This window comes from Pimephales promelas, chromosome 16 (assembly GCF_988280905.1).
Source record: "Pimephales promelas chromosome 16, fPimPro1.hap1.1, whole genome shotgun sequence".
Taxonomy (NCBI): Eukaryota; Metazoa; Chordata; class Actinopteri; order Cypriniformes; family Leuciscidae; genus Pimephales; species Pimephales promelas.
The window spans coordinates 10,842,747-10,856,800 of record NC_142784.1 but is presented as its reverse complement, the minus strand read 5'-3'; the positions used below and the strand labels follow the sequence as shown (position 1 = coordinate 10,856,800).

Here is a 14,054-nt window from a genome sequence, read left to right as displayed (position 1 = left end):
AGCCAGAACACACTGGGTCACATTGGGTTGAGTTCTGGTGACTGTGGGGGCCATTTTAGTCCAGTAAACTCATTGTCATGTTCAAGAAACCAATTTGAAATGATTTGAACTTTGAGACATGGTGCATTATCCCGCTGGAAGTAGCCATCAGAGGATGGGGACATGGTGGCCATAAAGGGATGTACATGGTCAGAAACAATGCTCAGGTAGACCGTGGCATTTAAACGATGCCCAATTGGCACTAAGGGCCCTAAAGTGTGCCAAGAAAATATCCCCCACACCATTACACCACCACCAGCAGCCTGCACAGTGGTAACAAGGCATGATGGATCCATGTTCTCATTCTGTTTACGCCAAATTCTGACTCTACCATCTGAATGTCTCAACAGATATCGAGACTCATCAGACCAGGCAACATTTTTACAGTCTTGAACTGTCCAATTTTGGTGAGCGCTTGCAAATTGTAGAGTCTTTTTGGTGGTACCCGGTGGGGTCTTCTGCTGTTATAGCCCATCCGCCTCAAGGTTGTGCATGTTGGCCCATTCTCCTCTGACCTCTAGCATCAACAAGGCATTTTCGCCCACAGGATTGGCGCATAGTGGATGTTTTTCCCTTTTCACACCATTCTTTGTAAACCCTAGAAATGGTTGTGCGTGAAAATCCCAGTAACTGAGCAGATTGTGGCCGGCCAGTCTGGCACCAACAACCATGCCACACTCAAAATTGCTTAAATCACCTTTCTTTGCCATTCTGACATTCAGTTTGGAGTTCAGGAGATTGTCTTGACCAGGACCACACCCCTAAATGCATTGAATCAACTGCCAAGTGATTGTTTGATTAGATACTTGGATTTATGAGAAATTGAACAGGTGTGTCTAATAATCCTTTAGGTGGGTGTATAGTGTACTCGACACTTTTCTGCATCCCTCAGCCACCTGACTCCTGACTTTTGGCTGGTTCCTGTCCCAGACAGGGATACCCAGTACTACCAAGTTTGGGCCAAAATTCCAAGCTTGGACTGTGTGACACGTCAAGACTTTAGTGAAATAATTGTCTTTGCCACATTTTCTATTTAAACACTCTTATCACATTTTCGCTGTGCAGAGCAGGTTGTTCTTGACACAATAGAGTCGTGTCAAAACCACACACCCTGCTTTCTTTCCATCTGTCAGCCTGTTGTGTTAGCCGATAGCAGTCTGCCAACTGCTTTAAACTCAATGGATCTGCACTATGCTGTAGGCCTGTTTTTCATTTTGTTTGATTGTTGTTGGTGTCTAGGCGGGTGTAGGGTGCCTTGCATTTGTATTTCCCCTCAAAGCAGTTTGATGGTAGCCTGACTTTCTAGAGCATGGTGGATTAACATGCGAAACTTCTAATTTCTCCGCCTGTCACAGTCACTTGCCGTCAGGGCATAGATGCGCGCAGCGGGATTTGCTAATTGGAGGTTGTTAGCTGCAAGGGACAAGTTGTGGAAAATGACAGTAATCTGCTTAGCCCAGTGCCGGAGGTTGAGGCACTGATTTGTTTTGATTGGGGAGCTCTAGAACATCCCCCCATTTCAGTTCATATAAACAGTATCTCTCGACTTTTTTTGTGGGAAATGATAACGGGAACCACACAAGACGAGACAACTTTACCCATTCCAAAAGCACATCAGATGGAGGGAGTGTGGAGAGGCATGCTTGATTTTTGACACAAATATGTTGTTCACTCACATGAACATACAGCTCTTTTTGCAGCCATTGCTAGGGGAGAGATGTTTAGCCTCTTTAAGAACTTTTTCAGTGGCCCTTGTCTTGTGTTCTGTACCTATTGCACAGATCCAAAACAATGATATAATTTTCTTTCTCAAGTGTTTACGTTCACATAAGCCATATGTCGAAAATAAATTAAGGTTTTTGATGAAAACATTCCAGGATTTTCTCCATAATGGACTTCAATGGGAACCAAACGGTTCAAGGTCCAAATGAGAGTTTCAGTGCAGCTTCAAAGGGCTTTAAATGACACCAGATGATCAATAAGGGTCTTAACTAGGACCCTTCGAGTCATGACTCGAAAAAAGATTTGTTCATTTTGATGAACGAGTTTGAAGAGGAGAGTCACGAACGCTCATCACAGAACAGAGCAAGGCTAGCATTTGTGCTTATAAAACTATTGTGCTTTTATTTATTTTTGAAATGACAGATCATTTCGCTAGATAAGACCTTTATTCATCGTCTGGTGTCGTTTAAAGCCCTTTGAAGCTGCACTGACACTCTCATTTGGACCTTGAACTGTTTGCTTTCCATTGAAGTGCATTATATGGAGAAAATCCTGGAATGTTTTCATTAAAAACCTTAATTTCTTTTCGACTGAAGAAAGAAAAACATGGGCATCTTGGATGACATGGGGGTGAGTAAATTATCAGCAAAAGTTTTTTTTTAAAAGTGAACTACTCCTTTAAGTGCTGCACCAGTGGAAATGAAGCCAGAATGTCTGTTCCAACAGGGAGAAAAATAGGCAATGGACAGTCTTCCCACAGTGAACTGAATTAGTAATGCCATGGAAATAAAGGTTCCGAAATGGTGCCGTGATCCCACCGGAGCCCTCAAGAACTTTTGTTCAAGCTGAATTTTCTCCCACTGGGTGCAATACACAAAATGCAAGTAAAGAGACCAGAATGTCAGGTCTGTTTCTTGTTTCCTTGTTCTCACAGCCTGCTGATCAGTTTTCTGCCTACAGTAAATACGGCAAACAGAGTATCTGCGATATCACAGGCTGTCATAAGAGTCGAGTGGAAATCTTTTTATTGCCCGTGGAGAAAAAATGTGCTGCATGCACTACCTGAGAAAGAAAAAGAATGCCTCAGACAGTGTAATATATCACATTGAGAGACCTGCGTGCCCCAAAAACTTCAAGCAGCGCCTGATACTTTCTGATTAAAGTGCTTTTACACCGACTAGTCAGTATGCAGGAGCGATTCAAGTATTTCTGCCTCTGATGTGAGACTGTAGCTGTGCTGCAAAACCTAGTGAACTGCCTAACACTTCCTGCATAGCAGACATCTATAGTAGCATTAGACAGTGGTGGAAGCTCATTATTGACTGAATTAAAACACTGTATGTTGGCAGCGATGCCGTGCGTCACACTATTAGCACCCCCACTGAAGACTTGCCTCTCAGTTGGGTAATATCGGCTACCAAATGGTGATGAGGTGGTGATGGTGCAGTGGATGAGACACAAGCCTTTGGTGTGAGAGATCCGGGTTTGAATCCACTGTGAGACACCAATGTGTCCCTGAGCAAGACACTTAACCACTAGTTGCTCCAGAGGCGTGCGACCTCTGAAATATATAGCAATTGTAAGTCGCTTTGGATAAAAGCGTCAGCTAAAATGAATAAAAAAAAAATTTTGGGCTGAAACAGCTATTTTACGTTTCGGGCCAAAATGGTTTTGGAGGGCTGAAATCAGTGACCGGAACATAATTATATTTAAAATCGTCTGCTTACTCTTGCTAAAGTACTGTTCCCCCTATCCGATCTCACGGCATTTCATATGAATTTTACGAGGTGGCGTATGTAATTCATACGAATAACCTACCCCTGACCCCACCAATAGCGTTGGTTCCCCTGAGAAACTTTGCATTCTTTCTCGAAAGCATCGAAATATCCCATTGTTCCTCCTACCTCCTATTCGCCCATCATTGCGAACGAACGCTGTTCAATCCATAAAAAAATGTAGGGTTTTATGTGGTTCAGTGGTTTTAAACTAAAAAGACATTTCTTTTGATTAGTCCACCATCTTGGATTTAGTTTTCCTCAGATTGTCAAGGTGCATTCTGGGATTTTCTATGGAGGCAGCACACTAGGTTTTGAAATAGAGCATGTGTTTCATATATTAACAGTATAGGGCACTGAATGGACAGATGAAGTAGACCTGATAACCACAGTATTGGTATCATAACTAAATATCTTTAACAAAAAAAAGGTGGTTTAGGAAGTTCCCAATTAATTACTTGGGCCAGTAGGCAATTACCTACATGTAACAACCACCCATAATGCCCAAGTCAAAAGAGCCCACGGTTTGTGTGTCATTTGGATCCCGAAAATGTAAGTAAGAAAGAAAAACCTTGTAAGTATAAGTAAAAAACCTTATTAAGCCCTACTGTGTAATGCTGTAAGCTAAAGAGCTATGGTCATAAAACTAAGCTTTTAGATATCATCTCACTAAAACATAATATTGGAAGATATAAGAGCTTTTCACACTGGAAATAGTTAACCCTGGGTCATTTTAAACCCAGGGTAATCGGACTCCTGGGTTATCTTGCTTCACGTACTCTCCTCATACTTTACATTGCACATTCCTAAACCCTGGCTTAAATTAATATATTTACAGTGTCAGTGTTACTGACTGGACAAATGCAGTACGTTACCCGTTTACATAAAGCATTGCGCGTCCTCAAATTACACATTGCTGACTGCAATATCAAGTTTTGTTCTGCTTGAACTTTTCGAACTATAAAAGTTAAGAATGATGGTCTCTTATTCACTCCAGTTGTTGCATTTTCCATGGCCATTTGACATTTTTCCTATCATATGCAGAAACGACTGTTTATATACATTGTGCAGCGTTTCCGTGACTAGCATAATGCTAAGCATCTAGTTCCAACACCGCATCGTTTCACACTGTACAAGTTTGGCGCCACAAAGCGGTGTAAACACAGCAAAAGAGCAGGGTTTCATAACCCTGGGTAAAAAGCGGTGCTAGCCTTTAAATTACAAGTGAAACGCTCCTTTACCCGGGGTTAAAAGAGGTGCTTAGAATGACGATAAACACCGTGTGAAAAGGCTTATAGAGTGACAACCCAGACAGCAACATAGTGTCGGCCAAGATCTGGGCCACATTTGATCCATGTGTGTACTGCGAACAGATATAGATTTTAAATAGCCTGCTATACTGTTAGAATTCTAGATCTCATTGATTTGCATTTTAAGCCATCAGAATTCAATTTTACTTTATGGCCATTTCAATATTTAGCCTGGGTTTCCAACACGGCAAAAAAGGCGGCAAAAAAGAAACCAAACATGAGGTGGTCAAAACGGAGTGGAGTGCATCGATATTGACAATCAGATATACAGCGTGCTAACCTTGAAAATCCAGCTGTATCGTAACAATAACTTAGCTCATACCTGTCAACACTCCCGTTTTCCCGTAGACTCCTTCCGGTTTGTTATTTGTCCCGGGAAACTAGTCTAACTTTGTCACACTTTCATACATGGTGTGTTCACTTCACATAGACAGCAAAAGGCTTTAAACTATACCAGACGATGAATAAGGGTCTTATGTAGCGAAACGATCGCTCATTTAAAAACAATACTGCCGATAGTTCGACAGGGAGCGCGCAGGCGCAGCTGTTAAAGAGCCACACCTTATTTCCATGCAGCTCTTAAAGGGGCCACACCTTAATTTCCACTCGTTACAAGTTGTGCATTTGACTTCCCCCTCAGCCTATATTATAAGTGCTGCTGCTAATGTTTTTTTTTTATATATGTAAATAATTAACCAGATTATTATATGTAGGCTTAATATAGTGTAGGTAGGATAAGCCTACCCATAAAGATTTTTATTTAAAATGTATTTTATGTTGCTTAATGTTTCACATGCAACAGGTGAGCCAGTGTACAATTATTTTTGATGTATTTTAATTTTTCTGTGCATAATTTATTTAAACTACATAAATGCCATTATTCTGTGACATATCCCAACTGTTACAATAAAACATCAATTGAGCAATATAACATGCAGTTTTATTCACTATGAGCAATATTTAGCTTTTTATGTTAAATTGACACTCTGAGAAATTTACATTCTCAGGAAAATAGGCGCTTAACTAATGACTAATGAATTAATCGATAATTTTCATCCCTACTATCCACAAGTTTCCTACGCCCCATGAGGCCTTGCGTCAAAAGTGGGCGCGACTTCCGGTTGGAAGTAAACAAAGCACGATTTGACATGCTTGACACTCGTTCATTCAACAGTTGACAGTCATTCAAGTTATAGCGATCCAAACTAGCTAACGATGTGGGAACACAACCTCAACGAAATTAAAAAAGGTGAAATAACAGTACCTTTACCCTCCGCAGTAGTTGATTGGGAGTATTATAATAACATTATTAATAATCAATACTCATCAAGGCATGGTGACAGACAGTTGTGCGAGCTGACAAACAATTAAATTAAAAAATACACACTTAATCATTGTGCTTTGGAGTTTATTCAAAATTATAAATGAATGTGCTACTTGAATACATTAACTGGCACATTTGGTATTCTGTCAACACAGGCTTTGATCCTGAGTTTAGGCGCAACATCAGTAGGGAACAGCCAATCACATGCTGAGAGAGTTTATAGAATATTAAGAATTTAAACAAATGTACACTGGAAGATTCGTCGTCTTTTGGGAGGTGATGGAAACTACAGTCGTTGGCAGGATCAGAGAAGGGCTCTGGCAGGATCACTCTGATTTCATTTTCAGCTTATGTTCAAAACAATCACGTTTAAGCCACTGAACTAGTTTAGTCAGGTTATACATACAACCGCGAACAGCGCATGTTGTCCATGAGCTCAGTAACGACATCTCTCATAAAGATTTGCGTCTTTAAATAGTAAAATAATTCTCAGAAAAACAGCTAGCCTCTTCGCTAACTAACACACAAAATACCATTGGAATGCTACTTCCGCCGCCTCACCGGAAGTTTCACCCACTTTATTTTTTACAGGAGCGCCCCTCGGAAACTTGTGGATAAAAGCTAAGAATCAAATATAATCAACAAAAAAAAAATTTCTTCTAAATTTTCAATTAACGATTTTTATTTTAATCGGACTATTATTTCATTCAGGCATTGCATTGTAAAGTTGAATCATCCACCAAATAAAATCGTTTCAGTCGTATCTCATATTTTTGGTACTATTCACACAAGCAGTATAATATAGCATAGAATATTTAAGGTAAATGAAGTTTTGAGCATCAGGTTTGTGTTTTCTCACACTTTAAAGTGCCTGACTGAAGCTCTTCATTAATGCAACATAATTGTGAGTGGGAATGAGTCGGTTTAGCGTGGGGGTTGGGGTTGAGTGCCAGGTTGTTGTAGCCATGTTTCCTGGGAAAACGATCTGGGGCCAAGTCCAGATGCCGAGCTGGTCCCAAGGGAGGGCGTCCTGCCTCCAGTCGGCAGGAAGTGCTGTGAGAGAGCAGCGGGGCCCGGGCCTGGAGTCCTGTCAACTGCTTGTAATGCTGGTGGAATGGGAGCCTAAATCACATCTCTCCTTTATGGAGTCCGCGGACACATGTGGTATTCATTTAACGATGCACTGGTGAAGAACGAGGAGGGAAAGAGAGATGGAAAACAGCTTTATGACACATCAGGATCACAAAGAGTGGATTACAGAGACGGCCACACTAACGAGGCTTTAGCTCCCCCACATAACAAAGGGTTTGGGTTTGACTGAGGCAGTCGATTTCAGGCAAATGTGAACACAATCTGGCTTTGTGGTCACAACTTATGAGAATGATCTGAATTTCTCACGGTATCGACTAGTGGAGGGAGTTCAGATGTAATGAATAGACCTGGACAGAAGTGAATTGGACATAGTCGTCGTAACAATATGACCTGAATTTTAACCATGTTAGCATGTGTGGAATGTGACGAGAGGCTTTACGTTATTCAAATATGTGGCATTTTTCTATCTCTCTCTTTCTTTAATAGCTTTAGCAAGCATGCTAATAGGTTGATAATGTAACGCTATTTTACACTTTAAAATTATTTTTTTCTAAAGTTGTAATAAAACGGATAATTGAAGTACTATTGCAGTTTTTCTACATCAAAACTTTAGGATTAATTCAATGTTACATCTATCTTTGGAATTGTTTGTGAAATTTACTTGTGAAAATGATTTCTACACCTACTTTTTTAGCGCATCTATAAATGTTAAAACTAAAAAAATATGCAATTCATGCATACAATGAAGTTCCTCTTCTATGATGACTATGTTCATTTCTGGATTATTCAATATTTTTGGGGGGGATAGATTCAAAAATGCCAGGCTGGTGGGACTGTCTGACATCATAATGAAGAAGAAAAAAAGCCTAATTAAAAGGCCTCAATTCAGTCAATTATACAATTATTGGAAAGAGAAACATATTAATTGCTTGTGATTTGTCATTATTATTTATCGTTTCACTGTTTATTTGAAAAACTTTTGTTTGCCAAATGTGGTGCGTGCGATTAACAAACATGCAGGGATAAAAACATTAAACAGGAAATGATATCATAGAGAGAACCCCTACCTATGTTTTAAGTAAAAAAAAATAATAATAATAATTTGATATTTTATGAAAAAGTTAGTTTAGACCATAAAATGTCATGTGGGATGACTCCCGAAAAAAATAAAATAAAATAATAAATAAATTACATATATAATTGTTTTTTAATATATATCTTTATTTTTATTCTTTGACGGTTACGCCATCTAACAATTTGAAGTAAATTTTAACTTTTTTTAAAATGATATATTAGTTTCATAAACCTATTATACCAACCAGTGTTATTTTTGTGTCGTTAAGATACTATTATTGTTACGATCATGTTCTATTATTATGTTTTGTTGAGTTTTAGTCTGTGGTTTACATGACACCGTTTTCAACTAAAAACTGAAATCTTTTTATGCGTTTTTGCTTACACGACAATGGCGTTTTTTTTTTTTTTTTCACAATTTTCTGAAAACAGGTTTCAAAGTGCAAGTTTTTGAAACCGGTCTCCGCGTAAACAACAAAAACGTGAATCTCTGAAGACGACGACGTCATGCACATGCGTATTACGTGTTCAGTCTATAGCGGCAGCAGAATACAGCGTTTGTAGTCGTTTTAGCGGATCTGTGTTTTGCTATGGTATCGTCTGTACGCGGAAAACACAAAAAGGAAAAACTTCTCCGGGTTTAAGCATATCATACGTACCCTTAGTTTTCATTGGCACTGTCATTGCCTTAGTTCTAGTCATTTATTAGTTACTATGGTTTCTGAATAGTCCTCTCCTGTTCCCTGTTCCGTTAATGATTATCCTTATCTATGAGTATTTAAAGGTGCTATGTGTAGTTTTTTTTAAAAATCTTTAAGATAGAGTCTTCATTTGTACATTTATGAGCCAACCATAATGTAATAGAATAAACGACCATAATGACGTCATGTGCGTTCTCGTCTACTAGCAGCGGCAATCGCTACCAGTAGTGTTTCAAATGGACTCTGCGGACGGAAAGAAGCGACCAGCCTCCAGCACAATCCAGATACCCACTAAACTCCTCGTAAGTAAAAAAAAAAAAAGAAAAAGAAAAAAAAGCCTTATCTAGTGCGGCCAACGAGCGTGCGAACCGAGAACGAGTATGAGACTGGTTGCAGTTTCTCTTACGGCCACTGGTGTCAGTAACTGCAGATCTTCCGCAATGATTCTTTAAAGGGATAGTTCACTTTGAAATTAATTTTTGATAAGTTTTAGCTTACCTCAAGGGCATCCAAGATGTAGATGTCTTTGTTTCCACAGTATTTTCAATTTTGATATTTTTAGGTCAAACCGTTCTTGTCTGTCAGTCATATAATGGAGGTCTATGGTCACCACCTCAAAGAGCATGCACAGAGAAGTCCAAATTAAACATGATTTAATGACTCGTAAATGTAAGTACACATTGATGGCCCAAGACACGAAACGAGCGGTTTGTGTGAGAAAACGTACAAGCGCCGGAAGTGATATCTCGCGCGTGTACGTCACTCATTGTTTGCACAGAGATTTCGGAAGCGTTACCTTTCACTCAGGAAATCGTAATGGAAGACGATTTCAAAATATCAACAGACAAAGTTGAATTATTTTTGCAACCGCGCGAGAGATCACTTACGGCGCTTTCCAGCGCTTGCGCAGACCAATGCTCCCGCGGCCTCAGATCACTTGGACGTGGCTGTGGTTACAAGAGGTAAAAACGATATAAATACTGTTCGTTTTCTTACACAAACCGCTCGTTTCGTGTCTTAGGCCATCAGTGTGTACTTACATTTACGAGTCATTAAATCATGTTTAATTTGGACTTTTCTGTGCATGCTCTTTGAGATGGTGACCATAGACCTCCATTATATGACTGACAGACAAGAACGGTTTAACTTAAAGAGAAACCAACATCTTGGATGCCCTCGAGGTAAGCTAAAACATCAAAAATTAATTTCAAAGTGAACTATCCCTTTAAGACTTAGTTCTTCGTCAGTTCTTGGTTTCTCAATGTTGCTTGTTTGTTTGCTTTTGTTTAAAGTCTTGTTTATCATCATTCTGCATCACGGTGGATATTGCTACACAGCCTACACTTGACAATTATAGTTTTTAGAATTTTTCGCTATAATTTTTAATTTAAATTTTATTTTTTAATCTAAAAGTTTTAGTCGTCAGTTTAAAAAAATTGAAATAGGTCTATATGTTATTTTGTGGTGATGTGTAAATCTACATTATAATATTAGATTTAGATGCATTTATCACTTTGTACCAGTGGCATTCTTGTCCTCTTCCGAAGTTTTCATTTTTAGAGCAATCTTCTCAGGAAGAGATTCATCTTTTCATTGTGATAGGAGCTTATCACAGCTCCGGACTGAACTCACTCGCCCTCTAAATTAATTATCAGACATCCCAGAGCTGATCCATCAGGGAATGTGGCATCTATGAGATCCACTTAGAAACTAAGTATCTCTAGAAAGTGTTCTCTCTGAATAATCTCTGTCGCACACACTCATATTCTTCCGTGTCTCTGTGGTCTACTGTGGAATTCCTCCCATGACAGAAGAGATCTTTTAGTGTTTTCATTTCTGGACCTCTTGAGTGAGGCTTTAGAGGGAGTTTCTCTCTTAAAGACATCTGTTCTCAAATTAATAGCCTCGCGTAACGCAGTGGGGTTTCAGTAAAATCCTTTCTGCCCTGGGAAATGTTTCGTGTCAACACTGTGATTGACATTGTATACACAGTGTGTTTGGCCGTCCGGGCTGCCGTTCTCAAACAGAGTTTGCTGAGGACAGAAGCCTTCAGCCTCGGCTGTGTTGTAGTTTTAGATGCTCCTGCGAGATCTGGCCGCTTAAAAAGTCTCTCAGGTTCAGGGTTGTTAATAAGTACTTCAATTTACTGACTTGTTCTGGTTTTCAGTGCAATGGTCTTTTTCCTAGACATTCATTATGACACTATGTAATAGTTTGGAGTTCCTGCCAGAAAGCCCATAGTTTCTCTCAAATTCTGTCAGGGTTTTACACTCGTGTACAGTAATTCCAAACCTGCATGCCTTTCTTCCATAGAACACAAAATGAGATATTTAGTAGAATGTTCAAGCTGCTCTTTTCCATACATAATGGAATGTGATTCCATTTAAATAATTTAAAAGAGTAATCCATTCTCTGTATTCCATTTATAACATATTTGCATATGTGTGAGTATGTGATTTTGATGTCAGATTTTAAGCTAAAATGACTCTGTAAAGGCTCTGAAGTCTTCACACAAATGTACGGTATGAGACATGGGGAAATATACCACACAAGTGGACTGCTGTGACACATTTATGGTCCCTTTTGGACTTGAACTAAACATCTCCTTTGGTATACTATGGAACAAATAAAGTTTGGAATTTACATTAATGCATTATACATTGAATCCAAAGCAACCTACTTAGGATTTAAGGTATAGATTTTATCAGCTCATGCATTCCTTGGGAATCAAACATTACCTTGGTGTTGCTAGTGCTACTGTTTCAGAACTAAGTTTTTGGCAACCAATAAAAAGTTTATTTTTATGGTAGCTAATCTATATTTGATAATCTTTTTTAAAGATATCAATAAACTTTGAAAAACCACTTACTCTTTCCCGGCCAGCGTTTTATAAAATGAATCAAATTTGACCTATATGCTGTTGAATATTAGGTGATCACGTTACCTTACTTGTGTGTAAGCAACTTTTATCTGGGATATATATTTTAGGGAGTAATTTCACCCAATTGGTATAGATGTGTGGGAATTACTACATTGTGATGGTGGAACTTTCACGAACGTTACAAATTGTGTGCAAAACAATCCTCTATGCTGTTCAGCTCTTGTTATTTAGTACATACAAACAGTATTACTTAAAGGAGTACTTAAAAACTTAAAAACAAACTTTTGCTGATAATTTACTCACCCCCATGTCATCCAAGATGTCCATGTCTTTCTTTCTTCAGTCGAAAAGAAATTAAGGTTTTTGATGAAAACATTCCAGCATTTTCTCCATATAATGGACTTCAATGGGAACCAAACGGTTCAAGGTCCAAAAGACAGTTTCAGTGCAAACTGCAAACTGTTCAAAGGACTTTAAACGATTCCAGACGATGAATAAGGGACTTATCAAGGGAAACGATCGCTCGTTAAAAAAATAAATAACAAAGCGCAAGTTCTATAAGCACAAATGGTCGCCTTGCTCTGTTCTGTGATGCACGTTCGAACTCGTTTATCAAAATGAATGAATCTTTTTTCGTGTCATTTGGTTCATTCAACAACGAGTTGACTCAGGAAAAGATTCGTTCATTTTGATGAAAAAGTTCGAATAGGAGAGTCACGAACGCTCATCACAGAACAGAGCAAGGCGAGCATTTGTGCTTATAAAACTTACGCTTTGTTATTTATTTTTTTAACGAGCGATCATTTCGCTAGATAAGACCCTTATTCATCGTCTGGAATCGTTTAAACAGTTCCCCTTTGAACAGTTTGCACTAAAACTGTCTTTTGGACCTTGAACCGTTTGGTTCCCATTGAAGTCCATTATATGGAGAAAAATCCTGGAATGTTTTCATCAAAAACCTTAGTTTCTTTTCGACTGAAGAAAGAAAGACATGGACATCTTGGATGACATGGGGGTGCGAAAATCATCAGCAAAAGTTTTTTTTTTTTTAAAAAAGTGAACTACTCCTTTAACACCACTGAAACCGATTGCAGTTTCTGTTTTTATAATTGATTACAATAGCGCTCTGCTCTCGTCCAAGTTTAGTTTTTCACGGCTAAAGTACCAGCGCTCAACCATTTAATCAGTGCTTTGAAAGAGAACTAACATGAAATATCACAGCCTCGGTATAAGAGCATTTCAGCAAAGTGCAAAAAACGGGATAAGTGGGCCTATGAGATTATCTGTTATTGCGTGCTTCTGCCCTGTGGCTGAATAAATCTGTCCTTTGCTGGCAGCAATTGGGTTGCGCCCCATAGGATCGTTCTCATCCGAGTACAGCAGGGCTTGAACACCACTATCAGTAAACCTTTGCTACTGTACGCCAAGAAAGTCGAGATCCTCTGATTTAAAAGCTAAAACTGCTGTTTACATGTTTAAACAACATGTGCTTTCTAGATATAAGAGCAAGCATTTATTTACAGTCCATGTGCGACAGGATGTTTTGAGAATTTCGGACTAATTTGCCCTCCCTTTGGTACCATTATGTCCCCATTATGGATATAGTCATGGACGTGTTTTCTCCAAGTGATAGAACAGTGTGGGAAAGGCTATGGAAAATCCCTATCACCACACACAGGAAGTCACATGTGAACAGTGACTGTGTAACATCAGACTCACCGTAAACAAAGCTCTCCCTCTAGTGGGCTAATCGTTCAATCACAGTTGGATTTAATGCAGTGGCCAGTTTAATTTAACACATTTTCTATTTGTAGGGAATATCACCAGGACCCCGCTTACCAGCGAATGGCCGTCCGGCAGATATGACAGGCCAGGCTCAACAGCAAAGGCCTCCAGTTCTCAGCTCTCAGCAGAAGAACCCAGGCCAAGACCAGAACATTCAACGACAACTGGGCCAACCGCAACACAACATCGCTGATACAGTGAGTGCTAAATATGTATGCGACTATTCGATTTTCTAAATGTTTACTGAGAAATAATGCTTTACATCATTTTAATTTAGGACAGTTTTTTTTTTAATTAGATCTTCGTACTAGTTACGGGTATACACAACAGCCCTTGTAAAACTTTCCTCTG

The 14,054-nt window shown here is 39.1% G+C and overlaps 1 protein-coding gene across 3 annotated transcripts in view; it reads left to right on the top strand.

Moving 5' to 3' along the window:
• maml2 (mastermind like transcriptional coactivator 2) overlaps positions 1-14,054 on the top strand; it is a 90,726-nt gene that overhangs the window by 72,675 nt on the left and 3,997 nt on the right. For all 3 annotated transcript variants that reach the window (XM_089120980.1, XM_039660123.2, XM_039660124.2), the window contains exon 4: positions 13,733-13,900. In XM_089120980.1, coding sequence (XP_088977106.1) covers positions 13,733-13,900 — 168 coding nt within the window. The remainder of the gene's footprint in view (positions 1-13,732; positions 13,901-14,054) is intronic.